Source organism: Coptis chinensis, chromosome 6 (assembly GCF_015680905.1).
Source record: "Coptis chinensis isolate HL-2020 chromosome 6, ASM1568090v1, whole genome shotgun sequence".
NCBI classification, from domain to species: Eukaryota; Viridiplantae; Streptophyta; class Magnoliopsida; order Ranunculales; family Ranunculaceae; genus Coptis; species Coptis chinensis.
In genome coordinates, this window is record NC_141461.1 from 9,373,788 (window position 1) to 9,390,178 (window position 16,391).

At 39.4% G+C, this 16,391-nt stretch overlaps 1 protein-coding gene across 7 annotated transcripts; it reads left to right on the top strand.

Moving 5' to 3' along the window:
• The first annotated feature begins 634 nt into the window (after positions 1 to 634).
• On the top strand, positions 635 to 12,364 carry RMA3 (RING membrane-anchor 3). Of its 7 annotated transcripts, none has more exons than XM_086565474.1 (3): positions 669 to 769; positions 5,360 to 5,415; positions 11,392 to 12,364. In XM_086565474.1, the coding sequence occupies exon 3, from the start codon at positions 11,432 to 11,434 to the stop codon at positions 12,185 to 12,187; it is 756 nt and encodes a 251-aa protein (XP_086421600.1). In that variant the 5' UTR covers positions 669 to 769; positions 5,360 to 5,415; positions 11,392 to 11,431; the 3' UTR covers positions 12,188 to 12,364. The 7 variants fall into 7 exon arrangements, with proteins under 7 accessions (XP_086421602.1, XP_086421600.1, XP_086421603.1 ...); XM_086565477.1 differs by having other exon boundaries at positions 755 to 769; positions 5,367 to 5,415; XM_086565476.1 differs by lacking the exon at positions 5,360 to 5,415 and having other exon boundaries at positions 635 to 769.
• Positions 12,365 to 16,391: the final 4,027 nt, after the last annotated feature.

The following is a 16,391-nucleotide window of genomic DNA, read 5'->3' on the forward strand; positions in this document are numbered from 1 at the left end:
TAGCGGAACAATCCAAACTCTCTCACGCCACTCTCACAAATTCACAACCAATTTTGTTGTGATTTTGTTGTGATGTGAATTTGTGATGGCTTGAGACTATAATTGAACTAGTCCCACATGCAGAACAGGAGATCATATTCATTCATCATGGGACTCCTTCAACATTTTTCCTAGTGTTACAAACGAATCTTGTAAATCAAGATGTATACATTTTTAACATATATAGAAACTAAGACAATTTGACGAATTATGTATATGGTTGGACGATGTTGCTACATGCGAGCTAATGTTTGTAGTAAAAACTCAAATTTGAAGATGAATAAACAGAGTTACTCAAAGCTGAGATAAGTACAACAAACCAGTAACCAAAATTCAATTGGAAATTGACTTCTAACAAGTAACATTCTCCTGTCCAGCATAGAAAAATAATCCACAGGAATTTCAGAACCCATTCTGAGAGTGGGACAATACACTGCGTCTTCAACCCATTAACGCAATCCAGAATCACTGATCAATCTGTTTCGGGTTTGAAGCGTTGGATTGTGGTGGACCCCATGCATTAAACGCACTTCCATAGAGCCACGTCAGAGAAAAAGATTGATACCCCCCTTCGAATGCGCAAAAAGTCAAGAAAGTTTTATCTCATTAATTTATTTCTCCTATAAATATTCTCCACAGACCATAAACCAAACCTCCTCCTCCTCTTCTCAAACTTAGCTTCTTCTTCGCATTCATTTCCAAACTCTCGACCAAATCTCTTGTTACAACGGTATGTAGTTTATTCGAAAACATTTTGTCATTTCTCTTTTAATTGCTCTATATCTAATTTTACACACTTGCACATAAAAAATGTGTCATCAAATGAAATGTTGCGCCTAACTTACCTTATGTTTTCTTAACATTCTGACTTTTTGGTGACATCCCGTTTGGAACTCTGCTCCTCAATATTCGTCTTTAGACTTATGAATTAATATGTTTCTGTTTGTTCTTGACCTCAAACTTTCTCTGAATAGATTTCCATTCGAAATCGTGTGTTCTCTTCCGTTACAGAAATAGAATACGCCAGCAGTACGAGTACCATAGAATAACACGTGTTCAACTCAACTCGCTATTTTACTCGTGTCAAGTGTCTAAAATGTTGATAGACTTAGCACGATGGTCTTAACAATTTTTCGAATTCGTTCATGGATTAGATCCAAAGTGTTTGAAAACTCATGTGCAATGTGTTATCGGTATGTAAGCTCGACCACAATTATGTGGTCGGGTGGGTGCTAGATTGAAAATTGGCCCAAGGTCGCCTGGTGCAACTTTTTTAAGTGGGTTGCTTCTTTGCATTCATTTTGTGAAATTAGGTGTCGAGCTATTATTAGATGAGTTGGCCTTGTAGCTACTAAGAGCTTCTTTAATCTTCTTTAATAGAGACACCAATTCGTGTGAAAATACTAAATTCTTGAAAATTTGGTTAAAAACAATTTTTAGTGGTACACCAAGTCACCAATCAATCATCAACATAAAAATGTCAGCAGACCAAATGCCAAATGGGCTCTTCAAAAATTTGGTGTTTGGTTTGATATATCACCAAATATATGATGTAGTTTTTCGAACACCGCATGGACCTGTGGGTTTTTCTAGCACGGTTTTTGAAAAGTCGTGTGGGCTTAGAGTTTTGGACTACGCGATTATTGTTAAATTGCACGGCTTATTAAAAACCATGTTCTAAAAATCGGTCTAGACAGTCTAGGCATACTAATCGGCTTCTAGGCTACGCGGTGCCCAACCGACTCGCCTAAGCCTAAGTCGGTTCAAAAAGCGGTCTAAGCGGGCTAGGCATACTAATTGGCTTCTAGGCAGTCTAGGCAGTCCGATTAGTCGGGATAGATGGTCTAATTGGCTCAATTTTTATTTTTTTTCAAAAAATAATTTAATGTCGAAAATAAAAAGCATATAGCCCAATGTAAATTCTATGCCACTATAAAATATAAAATATGTTTTTATATGAAGTCACTTTTTGGTCTCTCTATTCAACTCGAGCAAATCACTTGTCATATTTTTCAACTGTTATACTTTTTTGTAATAAGTATTTTTATTTGTATTTATTTTTTGAAATATGGCAAATGTTTGATTTATTTACTTCTTGTAGTATGGTGTGTGTACTACTATAAATTATAATATAATACATTTATTTATTTTTTTAAAAAAAACTGCCTAGTGCCCAGCTCGTCTTGGTACTCACCCACCGCCCCGACTACTGCCTAGCGTCTTTTAGAACATTGCTAAAAGCAGCATGTCCTGACTTTGTGGGCTATTATGGCGCGATTTCGTGTAAGCTGTGAGCTTCTGGATTTTGTGTTGGGCCTCACAGTGTTTAAAATGTAATTTGGTGGTGAAATTTTAATTTATGGACTGAAGGTATTTGGTGTTTGATTTAATAAAACAATATACTGATTTTCAGCTTTCACCATTAAAGATGTGTAGTAGCCATATACATGGATTGGTCATATAGGGATTGGGCCAAGAGATAGGCCCAAGACCATACTATGCCCCATGAAGTAAACCTAAGAGAGAGATATAAAAAGGAAGAGAGGAGAAGAGGAAGAGGGAGGGTTGAAAAGTGAGGCAGAGAGGGGTGATGAGTGAGGAGCGAACTACGGCGGCTTGATCCTGAAATGGGTACGTAGGCAATCTAATGGGTGCAGCCGATAAAAAATAGAGCTTTAGTACTAGTAAAGTTAAAAGTCGCAGTATCTGGGTGCGACAAATGGCGCCGTCTGTGGAGAGATAAGATAAGTTACTTTGAGTTTTACACACTATTTACTTTAGATTTGAAGTTAGCTTTACATAATCCTGGTGTCGCAAGATATAGTACTAAAATCAAGTGTTTCCACAACGTTGCTGTCACTTCACATTGCGAAATCAAATTGATGCAAGATTTTTATATTACTTATTATGTTATTGAGTCAGTGATATCTTTTGTCGATTTCCTGGTTTTATATCAGTGCACTTGGCAGAACATATAGTTCTTAAGGTTTTGAAGTTATTTGTCTTGAATTTTGGTGATATGCGGAGAGTCGTATGTAGTTGATTCTTTTTCTTGATGAAGCAGATGGCTTAAGCGTTTGGTTTTGAGAGCAAATTGATCTTAGATGTGTGGTTGATGTTGGGTGGTGGTGCTCCGATTAGATCTGGTGGTGAGTGGAGAGATGGGTGGAGAAGATGGGGAAATGGGTCTGTTTGGACCCATTTCAGATCTTGGTAAAATGGGCTTAGTTGGATGTTGTTGGGCCTCTTTGCTATTTGGGCTGTATGAGTCTGTTCGGAAATTAAGTTTGGGTGCTTGAGTCGTGGTCAATAAGACCTCCCTCTTTGTTTAGAAAATGTTGATGCTATTATCAATTGTGTCATGCAATCTATCCAGAGGAGCAACATTTACATGTTGTACATTCCCCAGTAAATACAGTAAGAACATGGGTGGACTGATGGCGTGTGGGCTGTGGTGTAGTGTGTGGACTATGTCATAGTGTGTGTATAAACCCTCACTTTGTGGCTCATTAAGTCCACGGATCCAGCCCAAGGGCTTAATCCTATCTACACTCAATAACTGGTCTATTTAAGAATATGTCCAGGTTCATGATTGTAAAAAAATAAGGATAAAAATTCAAAGAGATAACAATTCTTTTGACAAACAAACACAGTCCTATTAGGACTCAATCTCTACCAATTTATAAAAAAACATTCTCTCTCACAACAAGGAACTATGTTGAAACTTGATCCCTAGAGAATAGATCTTGGGTACGTAGGCAGCTATTATCTTGGTTCAGTTTCATCTCTCCCAACATCAATTTCCTCTATTTCTTAGTGCATTCTTTATCATTTGCTCTCGTTGTATTGAAGTAGGTTATTGCCAAAACATAATTGGTGCCGTCTGTGGATTTTTTAGAATACATTATCACGTGAAGCAATCAAGATGGTAAGTATAAAAAGCAGACCGAACTATCAACATATTTCTCCTGCTAATAGGAATCGCAACCCTCGAAATTCAACTCGGCCAATGCAAGAATCGTTGAACAATCGAGTTGCTCCTAGTGGGTAGGATTAATTTTCAACATCCAATTGTAGTACCGCCACCGCCGCCACCGCCACCGCCACCGCTACCGCTGCCACAAACGATAATACAAACGCCGCCGCACCACCCCTAACAGTCTTGCAATAAGAATACCTACAAGAAGGTAATCCTCTACATGGTTCGCCGTTCGTCTATGTTGATCCTTCAGTTGACATGGATATGGACGTGGACATTACTCTCACACCAACTAACGGAACAGGTAACGGTAACAGTCAATACACCCCTAATACGGTTAAGCATGAGTTATGACGAGTCAACATTTTGAATAGGAACTTTGTGGGTCATTAAGCCCACGAATCCAGCCCAAAACAATTAAGCCCAAGGGGTTAATCCTAGCTACACCCAATAACTGGCCTATTTATGAATATGTCTATGTTCATTATTGTATAATATAATGATAGAGGTTCAAAGAGATAAGAATTCTTTTGACACAAGTAAACACAGTCATCGTAGGACTCAATCTCTTCATTCATATAAAAACTATTTGTTCTCATAATGTGAACTACGTTGAAACTTGATCCCTAGAGAATAGATCTTGGGTACGTAGGCAACTATTATCTTGGTTCAGTTTCATCTCCCCCAATATCAATTTCCTTAGTAAACTATTTTAGTTTTTGTAAAGTATCAACGTAACAACATCGACGGCGAGGAAGTTGGAGACAGAGGAACAATGAGATCAATAGATTGAGGCTGAGATCAACGGCTTGGAGCGTCTGAATACGGATGGTAAGATGATTACAAAAAATGTAGAGAGTGAGGCATACATCGCGATAGGTAACTCGTTTTTTTTACCGTCATATATATAATGGACGACCGAGTAGTGACTCGGCCATCAACCATAGTTACACTGGGGGCAAGCAAGCCTTGTCCTTGTCCTTGGCAGAGATGTATATGGGGATAGATTGGGATTGTCCCCAGATCTCGTGGTATTCTACAAACCTATTCGCTCTAGTTACACTGGGGGCAAGTAAGCCTTGTCCCTATCCTTGGCAGAGATGTATGTGGGGACAGATTGGGGTTGTCCCTAGACCTCGTGGTATTCTGCAAACCTATTCGCTCTAGGAGGTCGCGGACCATGAATGAGAAACGTGGTTGTACATCTCAGGGTAAGACGGATGGTACACTGTTTGGAGTACATGATCACCATTATATTTGTATGCAAATGCTATGCTGAATTAATGTTTTTTGTTAAAACTCATGTGTTATTTGTGCAAAACTCAAATATAAAAGTTTCAGGTTACAGAGAAAGAGAAAGATCTGCGGTATCATGGAACAGAGTTGAGATTGAGCTGGTATTGATAGATCCATCTCACTTCATTTACTACCTTATTTGCATACACTATATTGTCATCAAAGAGTTTACTTTCTGCATTAAAGGTTTATTGCATGATATAATATTGAGTAAGACCGGGGTCGAGCTCCGTACTAGCTATACGGGGAACCTCGGAGTCTGCTAGTGTCTCTATGTAGTGGTGACTTACAGTTCACATTAAGGGCATGATATCTTTGCACTGAGTTACATACATGTACACTATTATCTCTTAATGTCTTGAGAATTTGTCCGCACATATTACTAGTGGATATTTGGTCTACTCTTGTGTGGGAAGAGATAGAGTTGAGTTGCTCCTAAGCCAAACAGTTGGGGGGGATGAGCCTTTCATGGATAATGAGGTCCTAAATCAACTTGGGGGCAAACTCTGAGTTGCCCCCAACCACAAAGACAGCGAGGGGGATGAGCCCTTTGCGGATGACGAGGTCTGAATTCAACTTGGGGGCAAATTGAGCTGCCTCCAACCACAAAGACAGCGGGGGGGATGAGCCCTTCGCGGACGATGATGTCCGAATTCAACTTGGGGGCAAACTGAGTTGCACCCAACTACAAAGACAGCAGGGGGGATGAGCCCTTCGTGGACGATGAGGTCCGAATTCAACTTGGGGGCAAACTAAGTTGCACCCAACTACAAAGACAGTGGGGGGATGACCTCTTCGCGGACGATGAGGTATGAATTCAACTTGGGGACAAACTGAGCTGCCCCCAACCACAAAAGCGATGGGGGGATGAGCCCTTCGGTGTAACGCTCATGGTTCCTGAAAACCTACCCATCGGTTACAACAAATGCGATTGGATATGTTGTTACACTTTCCAAAGGAGAGCGGAGGGGTTTGAGAAGACCCTTCGCAGATATGTCGTGGGGCTATCTGAATGAGTCAAAGGGGACGAGCCAAGAATCTTCATGAATATGTTGTGGGGTTATCCGAATGAGTGCGGGGGATGAGCCCTCCACGGACCTTTGTGTCCGAATCAAATATGGGGCAGGCTGAGCTTTTTCAGGATGTGCATTTTGAAGGAGAGCGGAGGGGTTCGAGAAGAACCTTCGCGAATATGTTGTGGGGCTATCCGAATGAGTGTAGGGGGGATGAGCCCTCCACGGACCCTCGTGTCCGAATCAAACATGGGGCAGGCTGAGTTATTCCCGGATGTGCATTCCGAAAGAGAGCGGAGGGGTTCTAGAAGAACCTTCGCGAATATGCTGTGAGGCTATCCAAATAAGTCTTGTGGGGATATGCCCTCCTGAGCCCTTGTGTCCGAATCAAACTTGGGGGCATACTGAATTTCTACTGGATATTCTACCGAGTTTGATCAAATTTCCAGTATCGTATTTTGGAAGACTACATTCTACGGAGGGGCTGAGACCTTTCGTGGACATGATGTTGAGTTTGAGGAGTGAAAGCGAAGGGGATGAGACCCTTTGCAGACATGGTAATGAGTTCTATGAACGAGATCCGATGGATTGAGACACTTCGCAAACATGATGATTAATTGTGAAGAGTGAGTGCCAAGGGAAGAGAACCTTCGCGGAATGGTAGTGAATTCTATGAAGGAGAGCTAATAGCAGAGAGAGAATGAAGACTTCGAGTCACGCAACCAAGGACGGTTAGCAAGAAAAACACCGCAGAAGTAAGGCTTCTTCAATCCCAGACTATTGAAAGAGAGATCGCAGAGTAGAGATTATTTATTGCTGACACTCGCAGAATCATTGGAGATTTCCAAAAAGAACCATAGCAAAGTGGCTAGAAATATAGAGAAAGCGTAATCAATGGAAGAAGTTAGAAGAGGTGTAGTGCACATACATATAACATAAACCTATAGAGATCTGAGATACACATAGTTTATCGGCGGAGGTTGGAGAACTCAGGTAAGTAATGATGAAGGAAGAGCGAGACGAGTGGAGGATTATAATACAATTCGTGGCCGACAAAGTCCAGTGGTCGGGGAGAGATGAAACCTGAGAATTCAATAGTTCGCTTGAGACAAAAGAGTAAGTGGTTTGAGTACTTCACGGACATCTGATCCGATGCGAGTACATGGATATAAAATGTCCTGAGGAGATGAAGACTACATATAGTCACAGGATACTGCGGATATCTAGAGTTCAAAGAGACAAGGAGGTTCAAGGACTTCTCGGGTTTTCCGTCTCCGTCGCCGAACCTGAGAGGGGGCAAATGTAGTAGCCATATACATAGATTTGTCATATAGGGATTGGGCCAAAGAGATAGGCCCAAGACCATACTATGTCTCATGAAGTAAACCTAAGAGAGGGATATAAAAAGGAAAAAAAAGAAGGGGAGAGAAGGGAGGCAAAGAGGGGTGATAAGGAGGGAACTACGGCGGCTTGATCGTAAAATGGGTACGTAGGCAACCTAATGGGTGCAGCCGATAAAAAATATAGCTTTAATACTAGTAAAGTTAAAAGTTGCAGTATCTGGGTGCGACAAGATGCTCTAACTAGTCAAGAAAATTTTCTTTGAACTTTCGAGTACTGGACTACTGATCCTACTTTTCAACATTCTAGTTGGTTGCATTGGTTATTGATTTGGCGTTCTTACCAATGAAAGAAAAAGTACTATAGAGATACGTTTGACAACTTGACCAACCCAAGTTTCTAATGGACAAATTTTTGAGAGAGAACTTTCGCCACGACTATCCCATTTCATTATTTAACAAAACAAAATAATTTTTTTTTTTTTTTTTTTGTTTGATGCTTCACGTTGTTCATTTAAGTAACCGTCATTGTCATTATTAACAATTCGGTGCTTGTAATTTGAACAATTTTCGTGTTTCTTTTTCAGACAACGGGTTTAATCTCCCTAGTACTTAAATGGTTGCATAAAAACCCCCGGAAGCGAACAAATGTATAAAACCTTCATATTATTTAAAACATAACATCAAAGTCAAAACAGACCAAAATACTCCTGTGAAAACCGGGCTGACGTCATCAATCTTTACTTATAATTTCGGCTTAAGGACAAACCGGGCTGACGTCATCCTATGTAAATTTGTATTTACATATGATAATATAAAATTACACAGTCTTCTTAACCTATTTAAATTTAAATTTTCATATGAATTTTTTTTTCATAGGAAAATTTAAATTTATATTCTGTCTGGTGTCGTCGGAAAATTTTCAATCTCAAAAGTTACTATGTAAATTTAAGTTTTCATAGGTCCAATGACTATATAAATATAGTTTTACATATATATGACTATGTAAAAATACATTTACATATATTCTGTCAGGTGTCGAAAAATTTTCAATCACAAAAGTTACTATGTAAATTTAAGTTTTTATAGCTCTAATGACTATGCAAATATATATATATATATATGTAAAAATACATTTACATATAGTCGGAAAATTTTCAATCCCAAAAGGGTAAAAAAGAAAATAAGATCAAATGGGAAATAAAAACAAACTAGATTTTATCTCTTTTTTGGAAAACAGGGAGGTTATTTAACAAGACCTAAATAATAGGGAGGTTATGTGATATGAGTCGATGGGAAGGAGTTTATACTCAACCGAGTTAGAACCAAGGGGTTGAGCTTCATTTATTGGTTTCTTTTTTGATGGGTTTTGTATTGGGCTCTCACGAAATTGCTTTGGGCAGCCTCCAGCCTAAGCCCAAGCCTAAGGCCAACAACTAAGTCCAGTAGCAATAGCCCAATACACCCCCTACCTAAAAAGAGAAACCTGAAAACTGGGAAAACTTGTTACAACTTTTTCGAACTTCATCTTTTCCAACAACAATATCTTCTCCATTGAGCTTGAAAGGATTGGAATCTCAATTTTGGTGAATTAGCAAGGATTTGAAAAGGTGGATGCATTATTCGGATAGTGTTCTTGGACCGAATTAAGAAAGCATACCAAATGAATCCAAAATTTGAAATTAAAAATTGAAATTGAAATTGAAAAGGTTTTTTTTTCCAAAAATTGAAATTGAAAATCTTTTCGTTTTGAAATTTCTAGCATTGACAAATCTACTGATGTAGCATGCGACAATCCCGACGGGATTTTTTTAGTCCAAACAAACCGAATTATTACTTGAAAAACCCCAAATGACCCAGTGAGGTCGTTTTCAAGGTGCCCCAAACAACTCAATAAGGTCGTTTTTTATATGGCCTAAATGACCCAGAAGTCGTTTGAATGTCTTTTTTTTTTAATATTCTTTGTACATTAGTTGTATGAGTTAATACAATATTTTGAGTTATTTGAATTGTGCATGGAAGGATCGTTTTGAATGATTTGAGAGTTATGTTGAGTGTTTGAAGTTAGGTTATATGGACACGCCAATTTTTTTAGTCCAAACGACCCATCCATGTCATCCAAGAGAGTTCCCAAACGATCCCGCCATGTCGTCCTGGAAATTGCCCAAACGACCTTCTTAATGTCGTCATATCGTCTAGCTAAAAGCCCAAGAGTTTTGTCTCAAATGACACGCGAAGACCGCTTGAGTGTACACTGAAACGATATGGTGAGACCGTTTGAAACAACAAAGCGAGACCGTTTCAGTGTACACTCAAACGATATGGCAAAACCGTTTAAGTGTATACTTAAACGACATGGCGAAACCATTTGAGTATACACTCAAACGACTTGAGGGTTCGATTGGGCCTGAGTTTTAGTGGCAAACTTGTAATATGGTAAATTTGTAATACATATATTTTTTAGGGGGTTACCTAATCCAATTTAATGAGTGACCAATTAAATCACTTTATATATATATATATATATATATATATATATATATATAGGTACGTTTCAGTTTACAGGTCCACTTTTGTAGGATAATATAAAAGCTATATTATCTAGAGTTCTTTAAATCACCTTTTTGATTTATGTACGTTTCAGTTTACAGGCCCACTTTTGTAGGATAATATAAAAACTATATTATCTAGAGTTCTAGACCAAAAACCGTGATTGGAAAGTTTAATTTGTAACTTACCATTGCTTAGGTGTTCATCTTTCATCAATACATATGGTATATCGAAAGAACAACCTTTTTAAAGAATGTGGTTGGAGACTTGGAGCATTGCCTATGGCACTTATTAATTATTATGCCCTTGTCTCGGGATGCAACCATGTTGAGATATGGACAAATCCATACGTTGTCTTGGCAAGTGGTCTAGAATTAGTGGAAAAGGAATATAATGTGGGGGGTCGGGTGGGTCACCCATCATTTCAATTTTCATCTCCCATCCGTATCCTTTTTTGTTGATAAGTTGATAAACACGATTGAATTCTTGAAAACCATAGTTGATATTTATGCTGTGGTGGAGCGGGTGAGTGAGACATTTTGCTTTTCTTCTTGCTAGAGACGAGCCTTTCCATTTACTTACTTTCATAGTTTCATACTTCCATGGTTTTGCTATTCCTTATCATTGCCATGCTATATTTAGGATTTTTTATTCTAGGATAATCGAAACCAAAAAAAGGGAAGTTTATTCTAGGAAATTACGCAGGTACTTCAGATATGCTTCATGAAACTCTACAAGTATAGGGTGTAGGTCACGTAGGGACAGGGGATAGCTCAATTATAAGGTCACATGAACCATAGTCCATCTAAGAAAGTTATGCGAAATTTCATGAAATATATAGGTATTTCTTAGTTGCGAGATTGATGATACTAGTAGTCTAGTACTAGTCGGGTGAAAGTGTGAAACTTTGTTTTTTCAGCAATTTAATATTTCAGTAAATTCCATTTTTGAACTATTACATGAACTACTTTTTCAGCATGTATTTATTGGTCCTTTCTGAAGGGAGTTGGTTTACTTGGTTGTTTCCTCTATGAATCTACGATGATTATGAATTTATATGATAATCTATGGTGATATCTCCTTTTCGCTTGGTCTTTGCAAGTTTTATTTTAAAGATAGTGTATGTTTTACAAATACTTTTCTATCAATTAAGATTATCCTTTTTTCACAACAGCGGAGTTGTACACATCAGTGAAATAGGGTCATAGGGGTGTATGGCAACTGAAGAGTGCTTCCAACATGGTGTAGCGAACCTGGAGAGAGATGATGGTGGATCACCTTCGAAGAAAGTTGATTTGTCTGCGGCAACTACCTCGGATACTCTTGCTGGTTGCTTTGACTGCAACATTTGTCTCGACAATGCTCATGATCCCGTGGTAACCCTCTGTGGACACTTGTATTGCTGGCCATGTATATACCAGTGGATCCACTTCCAAGGTGCTTCAATCACCCCAGAAGAACAGCAACAGTGCCCTGTATGCAAGGCAGGTATTTCACATACCACATTAGTCCCTCTGTATGGCCGTGGCCAATCCTCTCACGATGAATCAAAAGATCAGGGATCCTTGCAAGGTCTAGATATACCAAGTAGACCTCGAGGTTGTGGGGTTGATGCCCTGATCACAACTACCACATCTACATCACCCCCAAGTCATACCACTCATCGTAATCCATACCGATCTCAATCACAACCACCCCAGCATCAACATTTTCAAAACAGATTTGGGCCACCAACACCAGTTATACCGACTCCATTACACCCTATGATTGGGATGTTTGGGGAGATGTTCTATACAAGAATATTTGGTAATTCTCCAGCAACAAGTTTGTATTGGTATCCAAATTCCTATCACCATACAGGGAATACTAGTCCTCGGGCGAGAAGGCAAGAGATGCAAGCAGAGAAGTCACTAAACCGAATTTCGAGTTTTCTCTTATGTTGCCTTGTTTTGTGCCTTCTCTTGTTCTAATTACTCCTTTGTTGTATGTCTCCTTTCCTGCTGTATATTTGCGTAGATATTATAGGCATATTTGTAATAGCAATGCACAGATAGAACTCATAGAAGGGACGAGTATAGAATGTAAAGCATATGTTCTGAACTTCTGATTAATACAACTTTAAACAATAGATTCACTGGTTTTTTCTATGTTTAGTTATTAAAAAGAGTTTTTGTTTTCTATGTTTAGTTAATAAAAAGAGTTTCTGAGTCATTACGCCCTATCATCTAATCATGATACCTCATACTACTAGTACCTGTCAATTTGCTCACATTTGATGTGCTAACTATTAGACAACAGTCCACATCAGTTAGTTTCTAGAAGAAAGTTTGTTAGTGCAGAAACTGTATTCTGTTAGTTAGTTAGATTTCTGTTCTGGATTCAGTTAGACTGTGAATGTAATCCTATATAAAGTGTAATTGTAATTTATAATCAGTTAATGAGAATACTTTCATTTAACCGATCCCTTTCAATAAATTTCCTGATTCTCAAAAACCAATTTCTCTAATCAAGTTTTCTGATCGAATCAAACCTTTGATTCAATCAATCTTTACTCATATCAATTGAAACAAGAAATCAAGCTTTTGATTTCCATTTCAAATTTAAGATCTATCCTCGAATCAACCACGAAATCAAGTTCTTGATTTCATTTTTCAGGTTTCTTCCATATTGTTCCGGGCCCCACAAATGTGGCCCAATATAAGCCCAATTCAATACAAGCCCATGCTCAGAGCCCAACTATAAACAAGCCCACGCTCAGAGCCCAACTATAAACAAGCCCACGCTTAGAGCCCATGCTCAGAGCTTAACTATAAACAAGCCCACGCTTTCGAGCTCCAACTATAAACAAGCCCCACGAGAGCTCCAACTATAAACAAGCTTCCACGCCAGAGCCCATGCTCGAGCTTATCTATGAAAAAGCTCATGCTCAAAGCCTACATTCCACGAGTTGCGGTTCTCCCGCGGTTCTCAACTTCAATCCACGAACCGGACGGTTCTCCGCCAGATTCTCAACTTCATCCCACGGCCGACAGTTCTCCCGAGTTCTAACTTCATCCTACGGAAATGCGGATGTCCCGCCAGGTTCTCAACTTCATCCCACGAGCCGGATGTCCCGCCACTCTCCAACTTCATCCCACGAGCTGACAGTTCTCCCGCCAGTGAAACCAACTTCATTCCACGAGCTGACAGATGTCCCGCCAGTTCTCCAACTTCATTCAACGAGCCGGCGGATGTCCCGCGGTTCTCTAACTTCAATCCACGAACCGAGCGGTTCTCCGCCATTTCTCGACTTCATCCCACGGTAGCGGTTATCCCGCCGACTCTCCAACTTCATCCCATGATTGGGCCGGTTCTCGCCCGGTTCTCAACTTCAACCCACGATTGGAATATTGGAGAGCGAGGAAGTAACTATCACCAATGCTACCTATAAAATCCAACCTTCGTCATTTTTCCGTAACCACATAATCGAGACTTGATCCCAAGCAATATCTTTGGGTACGTAGGCAACTTCAAAACCGAAGTCCAGTCTCATCTTTCCCCAATCACCATCTCCTTCACCATCTCCAAAAAACATTACTCACAACCCTCAACTGGTGTGTTTTGGCAAATCTTGCTGAAACATATTTGGCGCCGTCTGTGGGGATACTCTCAACCACAAAAAAGTTGCGTCAATAGCTTCACAAAGAACAAACAACTGTGAAGGCTCTCCTCTTGCCGCTCAAGTTCAACATTCAACTTTTGCGAATGAGAATTCCCTTTCCAAGTCCGATGGTTCTCAGCTATCTGCCATTGAGAGAGTGAGTATTCATATTGCAGATACAACAACTCAAGTCGACTGTCGTCTCTGAAAATTGAAGAAACAGATACATGTATAGCTGTCGGGCGAAGTAACTGCATAATCAAAGCACTTCCTCACACACCAAAAAGAATCGTGCGATTAAGGGAAGCAAACAAAACTACAATATGAAGACGCATAGTTTCAAGTGTGATCGTGAGTGAGTTCAAAAACCCTTCTGCTAACTTTACTGTCGAACACTCATGGAGGGGTAGACAACTCATCAAAGATATGAATAAAAGCAATGTTGGTGTAGCCAATCCTAGCCAAAAGGCTATAAGAGATCGGCTCTCTCCTAGAAGAAATTATTTGAATGCACTTACCATGCTTTAGTAGCTCAACCTCTCTGAAAGGTCCCTCTACAAGTCGTGGTCCCACCACCAAGCTCATTGTCGACCAATGCATGTTTCACATTACATGTCAGTTGACAATAGTAGTTCTGTAAATGGTGACTCACTTACAGAGGACCACAAAAAAAAATTTGATCCTAACCTTCCATCCATATACTCCAAATGTTCACCCTAGGTGAAGAAATAACCGATCTTCATAATTGGCTTGGTCTTTTTCATTGCCAATTTGCAATATCTAATTTTACGTACCTTAAAAAAAAAAAAAAAAAAAAAAAAATTTCCGACCAAATGTTTCAGAGAATATTTTGCTGATCCAAATGATCGGCAAAAAAAAAAAAAATAAAAAAAAAAAAATCTATCAATTTTTTTTTCAATTTTGGCGCTCCAAGAATTTTATTTCTAAAAGCTCTTTCAATTTGGGCATCAAGCAAAAATATTCAATTTGATGGCCAGTACACTAGTTCAACAATTCCGATCTGTTTGCCATCAATTCATATTTAGCTCGATCATCAAGATATAACTACGAGAAATTGGTATACAACAAGGACAGTAGTTGACCTCGTCATGGAACTTCGCCGACAGTTGATAGTAGCCCAAACCTTAGGGCTCATCGGCGTGGTCGATCTGTTCCATATGATGATGTCGATAGCATTCTATTTGTAGCCTCACTAAAGAATGGATCGGCATATAATAAGGAGTGGTTGACTTGTCATGGAACTCGCACAGTTGATAGTAGCCCAAACCTTAGGGCTCATCAACATGATGATCTGTCCATATGATGGTCAATAACCCTTCTATTTGTTGCCTCACTGAAGAATGGATTGGCATATAACAAGGAGTGGTTGACTTGTCATGGAACTCGCACAGTTGATAGTAGCCCAAACCTTAGGGCTTATCAACATGTTGATATGTCCATATGATGGTCGATAACCCTTCTAGGTGTTGCCTCACTGAAGAATGGATCGACATATAACAAGGAGTGGTTGACTTGTCATGGAACTCGCACAATTGATAGTAGCCCAAACCTTAGGGCTCATCAACATGGCTGATCTGTTCCATATGATGATGTCGATAGCATTCTATTTGTAGCCTCACTGAAGAATAGATCGGCATACAACTAGAAGTGGATGATCTTGTCATAGAACTCGCACAATCGATAACAACCCAAATTATAGGGCTTATCGATGTGCTGATCTGTCCAATATGATGAGGTCGATAGCCTTCTATTTGTAGCTTCACCAACGAATGGATTAGCATACCGTTAGAACTATGTGATTGACCTCGTCATGGAACTCGCACAGTTGATAGTAGTTCAAACCTTAGGGCTCATCAACATGTTGATCTGTCCATATGATGGTCAATAGCCCTTCTATTTGTTGCTTCACTGAAGAATGGATTGGCATATAACAAAGAGTGGTTGACTTGTCATGGAACTCGCACAGTTGATAGTAGCCCAAACCTTAGGGATTATCAACATGCTGATCTGTCCATATGATGGTCGATAACCCTTCTAGTTGTTGCCTCACTAAAGAATGGATCGACATATAACAAGGAGTGGTTGACTTGTCATGGAACTCGCACAGTCGATAATAGCCCAAACCTTAGGGCTGATCGACATGTTGATATGTCCATATGATAATGTCGATAACTTTATATTTGTTGCCTCACTAAAGAAGGGATCGACATATAACAAAGAGTGTTTGACCTCATAATGGAACTCGCACAGTCGATAGTAGCCCAAATCTTAGGGCTGATCGACATACTGATATGTCCATATGATGATGTCGATAACTTTCTATTTGTTGCCTTACTAAAGAAGGGATCGACATATAACAAAGAGTGTTTGACCTTATAATGGAACTCACAATGTTGATAGTAGCCCAAACATTAGGGCTCATCGACATGCTAATATGTCCATATGATGATGTCAATAACTTTCTATTTGTTGTATCCCTGAAGAATGGATCAGCCATACGACAAGAAGCGCTT

Coding starts and splice junctions, on each gene's coding strand:
- RMA3 (XM_086565476.1), top strand. CDS start 11,432: ATGGCAACTGAAGAGTGCTTCCAACATGGTGTAGCGAACCTGGAGAGA.